General features: G+C 38.5%; 1 protein-coding gene across 1 annotated transcript in view; it reads left to right on the top strand.

The window, feature by feature from the left end:
* The window catches only part of LOC111155470 (protein tyrosine phosphatase, non-receptor type 13), a 212861-nt gene extending 195553 nt beyond the window's left edge, over positions 1-17308 (top strand). The window contains exons 43-49 of the mRNA XM_022515639.1: positions 1878-1984; positions 3886-4034; positions 5480-5570; positions 8558-8899; positions 10683-10894; positions 14177-14239; positions 16623-17308. Of these exons, the coding sequence (XP_022371347.1) occupies positions 1878-1984; positions 3886-4034; positions 5480-5570; positions 8558-8899; positions 10683-10894; positions 14177-14239; positions 16623-16712 (1054 nt within the window). The 3' untranslated portion in view covers positions 16713-17308. The remainder of the gene's footprint in view (positions 1-1877; positions 1985-3885; positions 4035-5479; positions 5571-8557; positions 8900-10682; positions 10895-14176; positions 14240-16622) is intronic.
* Positions 17309-17510: the final 202 nt, after the last annotated feature.

The following is a 17510-nucleotide window of genomic DNA, read 5'->3' as shown; positions in this document are numbered from 1 at the left end:
TTTCCTAGAAAAGCAAATTGACAGTACTTTATTTTTGACTAAATAAAATTAAACAAAGGGGTACATATTATTAATGTAGAAATGCATACAGTTTAAATTTAAAAGATTAGGGGTTCCTGGATGGCTCAGTGTCTGCCTTCGGCTCAGGTCATGATCTCAGGGTCCTGGGATGGAGCCCTCCATCTGGCTCTCTGCTCAGCAGGAAGCCTGCTTCTTCCTCATATTCCTGCTGCTTGTGTTCCCTCTCTCCCTCTCTCTCTCTCTCTTCTCTCTGTCATATAAATAAATAAAATCACAAATACAGACATACATACATACATACATACATACATACATTTAAAAGATTAACAAATATCTGGGCCAGCAGCCAGTAATGGTAAAGATACAGACAGGCTCTACTCTGTTAGGCAGGGGAAGGGGAGGAAAAAGGAAGTGTAGATAAGTATATGTAATTTATTTGGGTGGCAGTTAGAAACACTATTAACATAAATTTTATCTGCAGGTTACTAATTCTTAGATACTTTTTAATTTTACGATCTCTGAAATCATGTACAATCATCAATATTGTTTCTTAATGTAAACAACAGTGTATCTTGCAGGGATAGATGTCATAGATTGAAAGAACTGTAGTACCTAACCTTCAGTCTAGTAATCTGACTTCTAAGAATTGCTTCTACTACAACATGTGTGCAAAGACATTTCTACAAAAATTTCATTGCAAAATCATTTTTACTTCAAAAAAAAAAAGGTAATATACACAAAATAAATTAAGATATACTCACACAAGCACCCATGAAATACTAAAGCAGCTAATCAAAAGAATGAGAAAGAAGGTAATGGCTGATGGAAGGATCTCCAAACTATATCCTTACAGATAAAATGTACTTACTGGTGACAAAAGCAACCTCATGGATGCAGAGCTTGCAAATTAAATGTTAATTGTAACCCACAATTAGCTGGAGTAGAGGAAAACATCCGCCATCAAAGCAGCATAATTGCAGCCCTGTTATTGACGTCTGGGGAGAATTGTACATGTCTTGTTTTAGTGGTGTGTCCTACTGTCAACAGACAGATGTACTGCCTTGCTCCTCCTGAATATCAGAAAATGGAAAGATGTGTTCAGCCTTTTACATTATCCTTTTTCACCTCGTCACGAAACATTTCATTTGCCTAGATTCTCTTGCCTACCCGTCCACCTTACTGGGGAGATGGCATCTACTGTACCCCTAAATAATGAGAACGTGTACTGTGCTTTATTACATTAAGTGAGTGCCCTGATACAGAAGTGTCCTTCTAGCCCCCAACTGTAGCAAAAAATGGATGTCTATCCATAGGGACCTCTATAAATAAATTAAGATACCGCCATGCAATACAATAGTAGGGTGCTATTAAAAAGACAAGAGAGGGTTGCCTGGGTGGCTCAGTCAGTTAAGTGTCCAACTCTTGATTTCAGCTCAGGTCTTGATCTCAGGGTAGTGAATTCAAACCCCGTGTTGGGGTCCACGCTGGGCATTGACCCTACTTAAAAAGGAAAAAAAAAAAAAAGATGAGCTATTCTCACACAATTGTAATGGGTTATCCACGCTGAAGGGCGGAAACCAACCACTCTCTATCCCAGAGAGGACTCCTTCAATCTAAGGTTCAAGACAGGTTTTGTTTGAGGATTAATTTTAGACTATATTAAACAATTCTATACTTGAGTTTAATTTCCACTGACCAATGAATTTTAGGAATTGTGGACTTGGGTTTTTTTAATCAGATGATTTATTTTTAAATATGAAATTGTAGTGGAAACAAAGGGATCAAGGACATAATATTTAAATTTATTTCAGGGACAAAACTGAATAAAATATTACCACTGTGTTTTGTTGTCATAGCTTGATTGAAAAGTCACAAGAAAGGAAGCCAGATGACGACGACGAGATAACATGGGGAAGTGATGAATTGCCAATAGAAACAACAAACCATGAAGATTCCTATAAAGGCAAGAATTTTCTGAGCAATTTTCTCATCAAAAATAATATACTGGGAGAGGGTGGTGGGTTTATGGACATTGGGGAGGGTATGTGCTATGGCGAGTGCTATGAAGTGTGTAAACTTGGCGATTCACAGACCGGTACCCCTGGGGCTAATAATACATTATATGTTCATAAAAAAATTTTTAAAGAGTTAAAAAAAAATAGATAAAAAATAGCATTCAAAAATTAGTTTTCAGAATATATGGATGTGTTATTTCACTGTATGTGTACATTATTTGGTTCCATACATAAGGTAAAATCACATAGACAAACATCAACATTCAGTTTTATAACTAGATATTTGCACAAGTGTAGGCTAAAACTCTCAGTGGCTTAAAGTAAAACACACAAACATGTAAATAATTAGAAACACAAAGTCACACAATTTTGCCATTCTGGACAATAGTTGAGAAACGCATTTTATTTATAATAAAATAGGTAGAATAGCTCAAAAATAGGAAATTAATACCCTTGCATCTCAACCTCACTTTTTAAAACTAAGAGTCATTTGCTCTGTCCTAGTACTGCCTCTTTTATTTTATAACTGAGGCAGTGGAGAAATGAGGCTCCATCTAGTGTATCATTTCTCTTTTTTTATAAAGGCAATGTTATACTAATGCAATGAAAGACATGGTTTGTAATCTGAAATCTTAGTTGTTAAAGGAAATTAACAGTTGTTAATTAAGTCTTAGTTGTTAAAGGAAATTAAAGTTGAATTAACACTTTTTCAATTTAGGTAAACTGTTGGTATCAGCGTTAGTGCTCTTGTCAAATTCTGTAGCCCATGCTCATCTCCAGCCTTTGGGCTCCTGTTGCCTTTACACTCTGTTCTGTAAAAGTTTAGAGTTATTTTTTGTAAGTGTACTCTGTATTTACAACTAGCCTTCACCCCACCGGAAATTCAGCTTCTTGAAGTATCTTGTACGGCTCTGTGTACCCCCACAGAGCCAGTGTTATTGTCGCCTACCTAGTAGCTGCATCATCACAAAGCTATACTTGTAGCTGCAAGACTATAGCAAGAACTCTCTCCTGCTTTTTTCCAGGATAATAGTTGCCTTCTGGTATAAGCAGTTTCCGTAGAGCAGGTCCTAAATTAGATACATACTTCTCCCAAGACACTGATATCACTCATTTGATAAGCTCCTGGAGACCCCCCAGTTTTAATTTGTATTGAGAAAGCTTTCAAATGCCCAGGATACAGGCACTGAGTACCAAACCAGGGTAGAGAGAGGAGGCATCCGTGTTTCTAGTGCATGTCCCATTATAAGGAATTTGTGAAGCATCTCCCTTCATCTTTTCCCCAATGTGCTTGGAAGTTAATTTAAGTGCAAAGCAATACCAGGACTAGATATATTTTGAAACTCTTCTAGAAACTGTAAGTACATGAGAGCCAAGAGCCTTAAGAATTTCTGAGCAGTCAGTGAGGTGTTTCCTTAAAAGTTGGGTACAAGGGCCTTGCTATATGGCCAAGATTTTATTGTGTTAATTGTAGGTATCTGCCTGCCTGTTCTCCTGCCTTATTAATTCTGAAGACTCTTGCTTTTGTAAAAACAGATGAGGTGAGAATAGGCTCAAATCAGTTCCCTTATTAGCTAAGTCACTTTGAGGGGTTTTTTTTGTTTTGTTTTGTTTTTTTTAAACAACTGCTGTCGGTGCACCTGGGTGACTCTGTCAGTTAAGTGTCTGTCTTCAGTTCGGGTCATGATCTCAGGGTCCTGGGATAAAGCCCCACGTTGGACTCCCTGCTCAGCTGGGAGTCTGCTTCTCCCTCTCCCACTGCCCCAACCCCCCATCCTTGTGCTTTCTCTATATATAAATAAATAAATAAATAAAATCTTTTTTTAAAAAATCAACAATTGTCTCTTAGATCATCCCTTTCTGACAAATGAGGAGCTTGCTGCACTCCCCATCGTCAAAGTGCTCCCCTCTGGTAAATACACTGGTACCAAGTTGAAATCAGTCATTCGAACATTGAGAGGTTTATTAGATCAAGGAATTCCTTCTAAGGAGCTGGAGGTAAGTAGCTTCTGCCAATGTTTCTTTCCCAAACAAAGTTTTATGCAAAATTAGGAGAAATTTTTAAAATGTCCATTACTTTGCAACTTTACTTCCAACTAAGAGCACCATCTTGTTCTATCCAGCAGAAAATTAATTCTCCCAATTAGGATCCTAGTTGTATTGTTTTAAAGAGATCTCCTTAACCGCTTTGGAGCTTGATAAATCTCTCCAAAGATTAACTTTCCTGCCTCAGAGTAGAGATAGACTTTTTTTAAGTCAAGGGTCAATTCCAACCATTTACTAAACTTTATAATTAGGATACTGTTGATTTGGTTTATTAGTAATAGTTTCTAGTTTAATATAGCTCCAGAAATATGCCCCTCTGTTCAGTGCAGTGCTTCAGAGCCCTTGCTCATGTGGTCTTGCTGGCAACGTCCATACTTACCACTAGGCCAAAGAGGAATGTAGCACCACTGTGGTTTTGAGGTTTACCTTGTTCATCTCCCTCAAACCATATGCTTGCTTTGCCCACTTCCTGAGCTTTTCATAACCACTAAAGTGAAAGGAGCTAACTTCTTTTGAGAGCTTCTGGAATGTAATAGATGCTTTGTATTTAATATTCAAAATAATATAAATCGCATTCATATATTTGGAAACAAGCTCACAATACTTCCTCTCCATTTTACAGCAATTTCTTCTTAAAGGCTTAAGTTTAAATGTCACCATTCCAAAGATCTGCCATCACAACACTCTATAAAGTAGATCTTTATTTTTTTCCTAACATACAGCTTGTTAATTTCTTCAAAGCATTTATCACAGCATTTGTTTACTTCTTTACTGATTCTTTCTCCCAGTAGTCTGTAAGCTCAAGGAGAACGAGAATCATGTCTCCTTTCTCACCACTGTATTCCTAGCACTTATTACAGTGTCCTGCATCTAGGAGGCATTTTCAATATATATTTGCGTGGATGGATGGATGAAGAGATAAATGGGTGGATTAATAAGTGAATGAAAAGTGAAAGTTGGCTTTAAAAACCTAGGACTATCTAACCACAACTCTGCCACATGGGATATTCTATGATCCCATAGACAATATTGTCAAGAAATTCTGCTCCAGCTCATTACTTTAAGCCAAAGTTGCTTTTATATTTTTTTTCCTAAAATATAATTATAGATCTCTTTAAACTGAAATTTAAAATTAAGGTACAAATTCCAGCCTCACAAATTTAGTTAACTACGTGTTAAAGATATTTGCAACAATATATTTCAACAACTGGTGTATCAGATTAGTTTCGGGGTTTTAGACTCGCTTATCTTAACAGAACATACCTATTTCTTAACACTCAAAGTCTGCCCTGATCAGTAGCCAGTTTTACACACTGCATATTTAAAGCATTTGCAATTGTTACTGAATTACTGCTTATCTCAGCAAATTTAACTTTATTTCCATTTTTTTCTTGCAGAATCTTCAAGAATTAAAACCTTTGGATCAGTGTCTGATTGGACAAACTAAGGAAAACAGAAGAAAGAATCGATATAAAAATATACTTCCCTGTAAGTTTAATTTGGCTTCAAATCAAATATATGTCTAATATAATTTGAACTGATTTAAAACTTTTGTGCTAGTTTACTCTATCTCTAACACAAGTGTGCACACACACACACAAACACATATTCAGATATTTATATCAGTAACAAATACATTTAGATATACAATGTAAATTCCTTTTTAAACTATATATTCTGAAAAATCAATCAGAAGAATCTAAACTACTTATTCAGACATTCATGGATTTTGCAGCATAGTATTAGAAATTAATCAGTGATGCCAAATCAGTAGTTTTATTATTTTTAAATATTTATTTATTTATTTGAGAGAGAAAGAGAGCATGCACATGTGTGAGGAGAGGGAAGGGACCGAAGGAGAGGGAAAGGGAGAGAATCTCAAGCAGACTCCCTCCTAAGTGCAGGGCCTGAGCTCTGCCTCATGACTCTGAGATCATGACCTGAACCAAAATCAAGAATCCAGTTCTTAACTGACTAAGCCACCCAGGCACCCCCAAATCAGTAATTTTAAGATCTTCTTAAAACTATGAATTGAGGGGCATCTGAGTGGCTCAGTGGGTTAAGCCTCTGCTTTCAGCTCAGGCTCAGGTCGTGATCTCAGGAAGCAAGGAGCCTGTTTCCCCCTCTTTCTCTGCCTGCCTCTCTGCCTACTTATGATCTCTCTCTCTCTCTCTCTCTCTCTGTCAAATAAATAAATAATTTTTTTTTTTTAAATATATGAATTGGGGCACCTGGGTGGCTCAGTCAGTTAGGCATCTGCTTTCCGCTCAGGTCATGATCCTGGGGTCCTGGGATCGAGTTTCACATCGGGCTCCTGGCTCAGTGGGGAGTCTGCTTCTCCCTCTGCCTGCTGCTCCCCCATCTTGTGCTCTCTCGCTGTCTCTCTGACAAATAAATAAACAAAATCTTTTAAAAAAAAATATGAATCAGCTTCTACAGGAAGGAGTGCCTAGTTGGCTTGGTTGCTAGACTGTATGACTATTGATCTCAGGGTCATGAGTTCAAGCCCTACATTGGGTGTGGAGCCTTCTTTAAAAAAAATAAATTTAAAATTTTTTTTAAAAATTGTCATTCATGAATTCACTTCAACGTGAGCAGTTTCTTAGTTCATGTGTCACACCAACATCTATTTATTCCACTCATTCTAACTTCAGAGAAATTTCTATGATACATTATACACACATGTGGCTGCAATGGTATCAACAGTGGTACTACCAAGTTGCATTAGAGATTGAATTGTTCAGATATTAGGAGGAAAAAAGGGAATTTTTTTTACCGTATTTTACTAATTTCACCAATCAACATGTGATTTTTTTAATATATAGGGATATAGCCAAAATATTAATGTCTAGCAACCTTTTTTTTAAAGCAACTTCTTACAGTAGTCATCAGCCATATTTATATATATCAGCACACTGGGTTCCACCGTGTATGATACAACAATCCTATCTTTACCAGGAAGTCATAAATTCAAAAATAAATAGAATAGTGGCAAATCATGTAATAAATAACAATACAACTGAATTTTTTCAATCAAGTTGTAAGACAAAAAATTTATTTTGGAAAACTTCCTGTGAAAACTGAATCTTAGCATTTTAAGATTTTATTTATTTATTTGTTAGAGAGAGAGAGAGCATGAGCACAGGCAGACAGAGTGGTAGGCAGAGGCAGAGGGAGAAGCAGGCTCCCCGCTGATCAAGGAGCCTGATGTGGGACTCGATCCCAGGACGCTGGGATCATGACCTGAGCCGAAGGCAGCCGCTTAACCAACTGAGCCACCCAGGTGTCCCTGAATCTTAGCATTTTAAAATGAAATCAATAATGGTTCAGCATAAAGTAGGTAGGAATTATTTCAGCACCACCACCCCCCCAAAATGGCCAAACTAGCCTTTCAAAGTCAGATGAGATAAGCCATAAATCTAAAACTACTGAGTGGATTTTTTTCCATGGACTCAGAGGTAGAAGTCAAGTAATTGAAGGGCAATTGATGGAGGATTTTGAAACACTACTGAAGTCGTAATTTGATAATCATAGAAATTACCAGTTAAATTTATAAATGTTTTAAATAGAAATGACTTTTGATGTACATACAGTACATACTGATTAATTCTCTTGGACAAGTTGGCTTACATATAGTTTTCACTGGTTTGAAAATTTATATTTTGACTATGAAATTACAACCAGACAAAGACGGGGGCCTGTATGCCTGGAGAATAAAGTGAGTTACCTTTTTACTTACTGGGTTAATATTTTGGCTGCTGATTTAAAAGTATATAATTTAATTAGATGAACAAGAGGTAATTATGCCAATTATATTTGTAAGAAGTACTTTGATCATTTGATTATAATACTAATTTTTATTTTATGAAATAATATTCTGGCATTGTCATTCATTAAATTCATCATTATCGTCATTAAAAATAAGGATGGATAAGGGGTGCCTGGGTGGCTCAGTGGGTTAAGCCTCTGTCTTTGGCTCAAGTCATGATCTCAGGGTCCTGGGATCGAGCCCCACATCAGGCTCTCTGCTCAGCGGGGAGCCTGCTTCCCCCTCTCTCTCTGCCTGCCTCTCTGTCTACTTGTGATTTCTCTCTGTCAAATAAATAAATAAAATCTTTAAAAAAAAATAAGGATGGATAAGAAGTAGCAAAGTTATGTTTGTTTCTCTAGGAACTTATTAAGAAGTTCTAAATGTATTAATTGATTTATTAATTTTAATTAACCAAATCTGTGTAAATAATATCAAATTGTCAGAAACTCACTGAGTTGACATCTTAGATATACTTGTAACAAGAGCAAAATGAGTAAATATAAAATGATTTGACTGTAATTTGAAAATATGCCTTCATTAAAAAGTATGATTTCATTTATGGTTCTGAGAAATTTCTCGTAATTTTTGACTCATGCTGTTTATGAGGCTCTTGTTTAAAAATGCATGATATAGATGGCTCTGTTTTGTGGTGGGAAATTCACAGATGATGCCACAAGAGTTCCTCTTGGAGATGAAGGCGGCTATATCAACGCCAGCTTCATTAAGATACCCGTGGGAAAAGAAGAGTTTGTTTACATTGCCTGCCAAGGACCTCTCCCTACAACTGTTGGAGATTTCTGGCAGATGATTTGGGAACAAAAATCCACAGTGATAGCCATGATGACCCAAGAAGTAGAAGGGGAAAAAATAAAATGCCAGCGCTACTGGCCTAACATTCTAGGCCAAACAACAATGGTCAGTGACAGGCTTCGGCTGGCTCTCGTGAGAATGCAGCAGCTGAAGGGCTTTGTAGTACGAGCAATGGCCCTAGAAGAGATTCAGGTAAGTGAGTTAAATCTTCCCGTCTCCTAAGGCTTATCTCCTAGTTGGAATGCAGGCCTGGACACTTTCCACATCAGTATATTTCTAAATGAAAGCCAGAAACTTGGGGCTTCTCATTTCAGTGGAACTAATGTCACCCATTATTTTTTATCTAACAGACACTTAAATGTGACCTTCTTACTGCCAGTTTCCTCCAATGCATACTGTGTTAGGATGAAATGAGAATACACGCCTTTAAGGTGACCATCCATCATCCTTTGCTTAGTGATAGAACAGAATGGCTCAGAAGCTATGTGCTAGAAATGTGTTTTTGTTTTGTTTTGTTTTGTTTTTTAAGGTGAAACCTCTAAGAAGAATGAATAAAACAATCAATTAAAAATCTCTGAGTAGCAAATATTCCCCCATAAGCACAACATATTTGGTAATGCATGGACAATTGTAGCATAAATGTTTGTCATTTGGGTAATTCCTTCTATGGCCACCTCACCATTGAATCAATTTAGCTTGAATGAGATGAATGGATATACCTTAAGTAAAGCTGCTACTTTTCCTCACCTCCGCACTCCCTCAATTTCACCCTCCTCCCAGTAATACTAGCTTAAGTATAAGTACGGTTGACCCTTGAACGAAACGGGAGTTAGGGGTACTGACTCCCATGCAGTCCAAAATCCACATATAACTTTGGACTCTCCATAAACTTAACTACTAACAGTCTACTATTGACCTAAAGTCTTACTGGTAATATGAATAGTCCTTTAACACATATTTTAGATATTATATGTATTATAGACTGATTCTTACAACAAACTAAGCTAGAGGGAAAAAAATGTCAAGGAAATCATAAAGAAGAGAAAATATTTACAGTACTGTACTATAAAAAAAAACCCGCGTATAAATGGACCTGTACAATTCAAACCCATGTTGTTTGATGCTCAACCCTAGTGGGTTTCCTTTTGGACTTGGACTTGATTCTGTTGGTCACGTAACATAGCCTAATGATTTCCTTCATGGTTTTTGATGTGATTTTATAAATAATTAAAGATTATACCTTTTTATTCATTCACACCAGCCTACCCATTACTTATGCTAATGCAGTCATTCAGTATTCCTTAAATGATTTGTTTAATTAATAGAAGGTTTGTACAGCCTGGGCCCTGTTATGGAATCTAGGGATTCAGCAGTTAGGCATACAGACAAAAAGAAATCCCTGACCTCATGGAGTTCACTTTTTAATGAGGAAACACTAGTGTTGATGATGCTGTGGGAAAAACTCTAAAGGAGTTGATTGAGCCAAGGGATGAGGGGGCAGGGAGGGATTTCAGTCAGAAACAGCAAGTGCAAAGGCAAGTGCAAAGACTTGAACTGTACCTCGTGTTTTCAAAGAACCACAGAGAGGTCCCTGTGGTGGAGCAAAGCGACTACCAGGAACAGGTCAGGTCTGAGAAGGAGCTGGGTCAAGGGCTTGTAAGCCGTTGCACTGATGGTGGCTTTTATCTAGAGTACCTTTGAGGTGGAGTCATTTAGAAAGGTTGTTACTCATATCAATGTAATCTGCTTTTAGGGTTTCAAAAGAAGTTGTTACCAGTGTTTAAAATGTGGATTTAGCAATCTCCTTGATAAAGACCCTCTCTGTGTCGTGGGACCGAGTCTTGTCTCCTGCATCTGTCCTTTGATTTGATCCAATGGGCAAGTCAAAGTTTGAAAGGACCGTATATTATGAAGAACTAAAACATATGTGCGAACGATACAGTATTTATCTATTTCTTGTATTGTACAATTTCAGACAGGAGAGATACGACATATTTCTCATCTGAATTTCACTGCCTGGCCAGACCACGATACACCTTCTCAGCCAGACGACTTACTCACTTTTATCTCGTACATGCGACACATTCATAGATCCGGACCAATCATCACACACTGCAGCGCTGGCATCGGACGTTCAGGGACCCTGATATGCATAGATGTGGTCTTAGGATTAATCAGTCAAGATCTGGAAGTGAGTACAACATACAGGCTGAACTAGAAGTCAACCAGAATTAACAGTGGAATCTAATTTTTTTTTTTAATTTTTTTTTTTTTTTTTTTAAGATTTTATTTATTTGTCAGAGAGAGAGGGAGAGAGAGCGAGCACAGGCAGACAGAATGGCAGGCAGAGGCAGAGGGAGAAGCAGGCTCCCCGCCAAGCAAGGAGCCCGATGTGGGACTCGATCCCAGGATGCTGGGATCATGACCTGAGCCGAAGGCAGCTGCTTAACCAACTGAGCCACCCAGGCGTCCCTGGAATCTAATTTTTAATACTGTGTTATGATCTTGGAATTTTTTTTTTAGCAGGGGTTTTGGGGGGTTACTTAAGTAAAATCTTAAGATTTTTTGTAAGTAATCTCTATACCTGATGTGGGGCTCAATCCCACAACCCCAAGATCAAGAGTCACATGTTCCAACTGAGGCAGCCAGACACCCCTATTTAGTAGCTTTTATGAATGCCTTAATTTTCTTACTATATCAAATTGTATTTTAAGGATGCCTGGATGGCTCATTTGGTTCAGTGTCTGCCTTTGCCTCAGGTCATGATCTTGGGGTCCTGGGATCAAGCCCTACATAGGGCTCCCAGCTCAGCGAGGAGTCTGCTTCTCCCTCTCCCTCTGCCCCTTCCCCCAACTCATGCACATGATCTCTCTCTCTCTCTCAAATAAATACATTATATCTTTTTTTAAAGGACTATCTACTCTTTTTTTTTTTTTTAAGATTTTATTTATCTGACAGAAAGAAAAAGAGCACAAGCAAGGGGAGCAGCAGGCATAGGGAGAAGGAGAAGCAGACTCCCCACTGAGCAGGGAGCCCAACTAGGGACTCAATCCCAGGACCCTGGGATCACGACCTGAGTCAAAAAGACACTCAACCATCTGAGCCACCCAGGCACCCCAAATTAAATCTTTTAAATTTTTTTTTTATTTTAGTTAATGTTCAAAACTACTCAGACCATAATCAAGAAGATGTAATATTTCAATTTTATATTTGTTCTACTGGTTTTAACCATGTGCTTAACATTTCTTATGCAATATTAGATTTACTCTTTATAGTCTGTAGGCTTCTACACGGTAAAGTCAGTTGCACTGTCATACTTAGGGATAGAAATATTGAAGCACTGGGGTGCCTGGATAGTTCAGTCGGTAGAACATGCAGCTCTTGACCTTGGGGTTCAGAGTGCAAGCCTCACATTGGGTGCAGAGCTTACTTTAAAAATGTGTGTGTGTGTGTGTGTGTGTGTGTGTGTGTGTGTGCGCGCGCGCGCGCCTCTGGGTGGTTCAGTCAGTTAAGTGTCTGTGGCTCAGGTCATGATCTCATGGTCCTAGTATCTGGCCCTGAGGTGTGCTCCTTGCTCAGCAGGGAGCCTGCTTGTCCCTCTGCCCTTCCCCTCACTTGTGTGCTCTCGCGCTCAGTCTCTCTCAAGTGAATAAATAAAAATCTTTAGAAACAGATGTAGAGAGAGAAGCATAAAAGAAAGTGTATTTATGAAATAAAAAGACATTTTTGTTATTGTTTACCTATGAGTGGGAAATGTATACTTTGTTCTACAAATTGATGCTAGTCTCTAAACTATTCCCACTTCAAAAAATATTACTAAGCAAACAAAATTAATAAGTATAATCTTATTTAAAATCTAAATTAGTGGGTGCCTGGGTGGCTCAGTAGGTTAAAGCCTCTGCCTTCGGCTCAGGTCATGATTCCAGGTCCTGGGATCGAGTCCTGCGTCGGGCTCTCTGCTCAGCAGGGAGCCTGCTCCCTCCTCTCTCTCTCTCTCTCTCTCTCTCTCTCTCTCTGCCTGCCTCTCTGCCTACTTGTGATCTCTGTCAAATAAATAAATAAAATCTTTTAAAAAAAATCTAAATTAGTATAAACCTTACTTAAAATGTTAGAATATCTAACTGTAAAATCATGGTCTCTTAAAGAATTTTCACTAAAAGCATTTGTCTTGCTCTATACACACTATTGTGTCTACCAATAATTTAAGTAGAATGAAACAAAGTTTATTTCTCCCTTGTTTCAAAGTGGCAATATCAGCGAAAATAAAAAGATCAGGAATTTTTTTTTTTTTAAAGATTTTATTTATTTGACAGAGAGAAATCACAAGTAGGCAGAGAGGCAGGCAGAGAGAGGAGGAAGCAGGCTTCCTGCTGAGCAGAGAGCCCGATGCGGGGCTCGATCCCAGGACCCTGAGATCATGACCCGAGCTGAAGGCAGAGGCTTTAACCCACTGAGCCACCCAGGCGCCCCAAGATCAGGAATTTTAATCTGAAAAGCAAACTGTAAGAAAAATGGTTTACCTTTTTTTTTTTTTTTTAATGTTGATATTAGAAAATAGTCAAATCCCTGGGATGCCTGGGTGGCTCAGTCAGGTTAACCTCAGGTTAAGTATCTGCCTTTGACTCAGGTCATGATGCCAGGGGCCTGGGATCGAGTCCCACATCAGGCTCCTTGCTCAGTGGGGAGCCTACCTCTCCCTCTGCCTGCTGCTCCCCCTGCCTGTGTGGTCTCTGTCTCTCTCTCTCTGACAAATAAATAAAATCTTTAAAAATTTTATTTTATTTTTTTTTTAAGATTTTATTTATTTATTTGACAGAGATCACAAGTAGGCAGAGAGGCAGGCAGAGAGAGAGAGAGAAGGGGAAGCAGGCTCCTCGCTGCGCAGAGAGCCCGATGCGGGGCTCGATCCCAGGACCTTGGGATCATGACCTGAGCCAAAGGCAGAGACTTTAACCCACTGAGCCACCCAGGCGCCCCAAAATCTTTAAAAATTTTTAAAAAGAGAGAAAAATTAGTCAAATTCCAGAGGGGAGAGAATTTCTTTTGTGGATGTTTTTTTGTTTTTGTTTTTTTTTAAAGATTTTATTTATTTATTTGACAGAGAGAGATCACAAGTAGACAGGCAGGCAGAGAGAGAGGGAAGCAGGCTCCCTGCTGAGCAGAGAGCCCGATGCAGGACTCGATCCCAGGACCCTGAGATCATGACCTGAGCCGAAGGCAGCGGCTTAACCCACTGAGCCACCCAGGCGCCCTTGTGGATGTTTTTTGTTGGGGATTTTCAAGTAGAATAACCGCCCCTAATTCTTAACAAAGATCATAAATAAAATTATCAAATGTTGGCAGGATCAGTTCACTGACTTTTGTCCAGAACAGTTTCCCAATACTGCTAAGAGGAGGAGGAGGTATGGAATCTTTGGGGTTCAAATTCAGTAACCCTTTTTATCTAACACACAGACCCTGTTTTCTTTGGCAGTTTGACATCTCTGACTTAGTGCGCTGCATGAGGCTGCAAAGACATGGAATGGTTCAGACAGAGGTGAGTCTTGGTTGGTATCTTCTAATGAGGATTTTCATGAAGGTTCTGAAGTTTTCAAAATTCTGGTTCTCTTCTTAAATGGTCCCCATGTTATAACATAAAACCAAAGATTTATGGTAATAAGGGACTTTTTTTTTAAGCATGAAGACTAATTCAGAAAAACATTAAAATACTTCAAAGATACCTCATTAAATTTTGCCTTTAATTTAAATGCAGGAAATGAGAAAATGCAGTATTTGCACTTAACAATATATAGAGAATGGGGCAGCGTGTTGGGGGGGGTAGTTTGGGTTGATATAAAATAGCATATAATTTAGTGGCATTCTTTCCCCATTTCCAACTTTAAAGAAGGTAACATTCTTGCCACAGAAATTCCCTGAGAGGGAATGGTTTCGGCAGCATGGACGAGAAGTCCAGAAGGCAGGATAGAGTTGCCTAGCTTAGAGAAGACACTCGTGGGGCAGAGTGAATGGGTAGGTTTGTGTATCCTGTGTTTTGATAATGTTTTCCATTTCTCTTACCTGAAATCAAACCATGGGTTATATCACAGGCTGACCTACAGACATGTCTTTCACAGGAACTACATTTTGTAGAGTATCTGTCTGCTCTCAGTGGTTTGACTATCCTTACTGTTTGTAGTGTGAGGAGGGATATGGAAGCTATTTTCATATCTCATAAATACACATTTCTCTACCTCTTGAAGAATATAGAAGTTTACCATCTTTAAAATTAAAATTTCCCTCCTTAGCCTTCAGATACCTTTTTAATTCAAGTTAAACCTCCTAAATATTAAGCTGAGTTGCACACTTTTTTAGGTTAAGAAAGCATACTGATCTGTATAAGCAGTTCCTTAGACCCAGGAAACTGACTCATTCAACAAGTACTTACTCACTGAGGGCCTGCAGTGGACCAGGCACTCTTGTAGGAGCTTGGAGCACATTCGTGTTTGGAACAAAGACCAGACCCCCTCATGAGGTGGTGATGAGTAAGGCAGATATTAAACACATTAACTAAGTAAGTTATATAGGATCTTTGAAGGTGGTAAGTGCTTTAGAAGAAAAAAGAAAAATAGAGCGACGCAAAGAGGTTGAGGCATGGCACGCTGGGGGAGGTATTTTAAATAGAGTAGCAGCCCGAGGAAGTAACACTGAAGCAAAGACTTGAAGGAGGTACAGTGGGCACATGAGGCTATCCAAGAGTACGAGTATTTCAGGCAGACAAAGCCATCTGCTCTGAGGCAGGAGCAGGCCTGGTGTGCTTGAGAATGGCCATGGTTGGGGTGGCTGAGGTGAAAAGGGAGGTGACAGGGCCAGGGCCTGGGGTCTCCTCTGAGGGAAATGGAGACAGCACAGCATTATCAGTGTAGACTGACATGACCTGACTTCCATTGTAAAGGTCCTCTCTGGCCACTGTATTAGAATAAGACCGACTTGGGGAGGAGGACGCAGGGTTAGAAGCAGGGAGGTCAGTTTGGCGGCAGGCAGTGGGCCCAGCCTGGAGTGTGTGGATATAGGGAGAAGAGGCCATGGTGTGAAGTAGGTTTGCTAATGGATTGTTGGTGGCCTGAGAGAAAGTCAACGATGATCATGTGCAAATGTAGGAAAAGTTAAAGTACAGAAGAGCACCAAGGAAATAAAAAGGTTACCTATATCCCTATTTCTCAGAACTGCCCATGTTTTAAACAACATTCTTAACATTCTTTAGACCAAGCACATGTGTAACAGGCATGAATGCTCACATACACCCAACCATTTTAAATGAGATTCAACTGTCGTTAGTGTTTTGCTGCTTTCCATTTAGTATATTGTGAATTTTTTCTGTCCACCCTCAGACTCATTAATTCCTTGCAAAGTATATTAAAAAAAGCTCAGATCCCTGCATCATCAACTTAACAGAGAGTAATTTCACCAAAAAAGAGTTAATTTCCCGAAAACTTTGATTTTCATATTCTTTCGTTCCAAATATTTAAAGAGTATTATTTTGTGTAGCTTCTTGGGTATTAATTTTTTGACATTTCAAAACATCAAGATGAGTTCAATAAATCTAGAGGAAATTTTGTAGGAACTTTATTTTTCCATTATAAGAGCAAATTATAAATATTACCAAAGCACAGAAATAAATGTGTCCTACCACAGACAATTTCAGTTAGGGCTCTGGGGTATTTCCACCTGCCTGCTCACTCACCTCCAAGGCTTTGCCCTCCTCATTTTGTCAGTCTGGTTCAGTTGCTTATCATTTCGATGACACTGTACAATTCTATATCCTGCTTCTTCTATTAAACATTATCACAAAATCTTTCCATATTTTCAAAATTACTCATTATATATATATATATATATTTTATATTATACATCTAGAGTCTTCTTTTTTTTTCTTGCCATAGGATCAATATATTTTCTGCTATCAAGTCATCCTTTATGTGCTGACACGTCTTCAAGCTGAAGAAGAGCAAAAAGAACAGCCACAGCTTTGAAATAACATGAAGAGAACAGCCTTCTGGGTGCTTTGTCTCGCTCCCAACCTCCAACAGGCGTTCCTGTTATCTGCTCAAAATAAAGATCACAGGGCAGCAAGTCCATACAGTACCATTATGTTTATTCTCCTCTACCTTAGAGGGGCATTCTTCGCAACAATAAATAATATTGAAATGCTGTATTTTTACAGCTACTTTAGCCTATGATAATTTAAGATTTTTTGACACTAACCGAACAGTGCAGATCTTAGGGGTGATTAAGGCAGCTTTTGATTATAGCTGATGTTGCAAGGACACGCCGATTCTATTTTTAATCCACCAATCTTGTTTATAGCAAAATGCTTTCCCAGTATTTTAATAGAGTTATTTTATAGGGGATACTTGAAACCAGTATTTAAGCTTTAAGTGACAGTAATATTGGCATAGAAAAAAGGTAGCAAATGTTTACTGTATCAGTTTCTAATGTTTACTATATAGAATTTCCTGTAATATATTTATATACTTTTTCATGAAAATGGAGTTATCAGATACATTTGTAACTGCATTATATTTGTTATGCATCATCTCACTTTGTAAATAAAAATACATCTTAAAAATATGAACAAGCCAAAGTGTATGCAAACATTTTCAGCAACGTGTTCTTTCTTTCTTCTTTTTATTGTTTTTAAGTAGGCTCTACTCCCAGTGTGGAGCCCAACTCCAGGTTTGAACTCACAACCCGAGATCAAGACCTGAGCTGAGACTCGAGAGTCAGACACTTAACCAACTGAACCACCCAGATGTTCCTTCAGTGTGTGC

The sequence above is a fragment of the Enhydra lutris genome, unplaced genomic scaffold (assembly GCF_002288905.1).
Source record: "Enhydra lutris kenyoni isolate GAN:26980312 unplaced genomic scaffold, ASM228890v2 scaffoldscaffold3, whole genome shotgun sequence".
NCBI classification, from domain to species: domain Eukaryota; kingdom Metazoa; phylum Chordata; class Mammalia; order Carnivora; family Mustelidae; genus Enhydra; species Enhydra lutris.
This window is presented reverse-complemented; position numbering and strand designations above follow the sequence as displayed.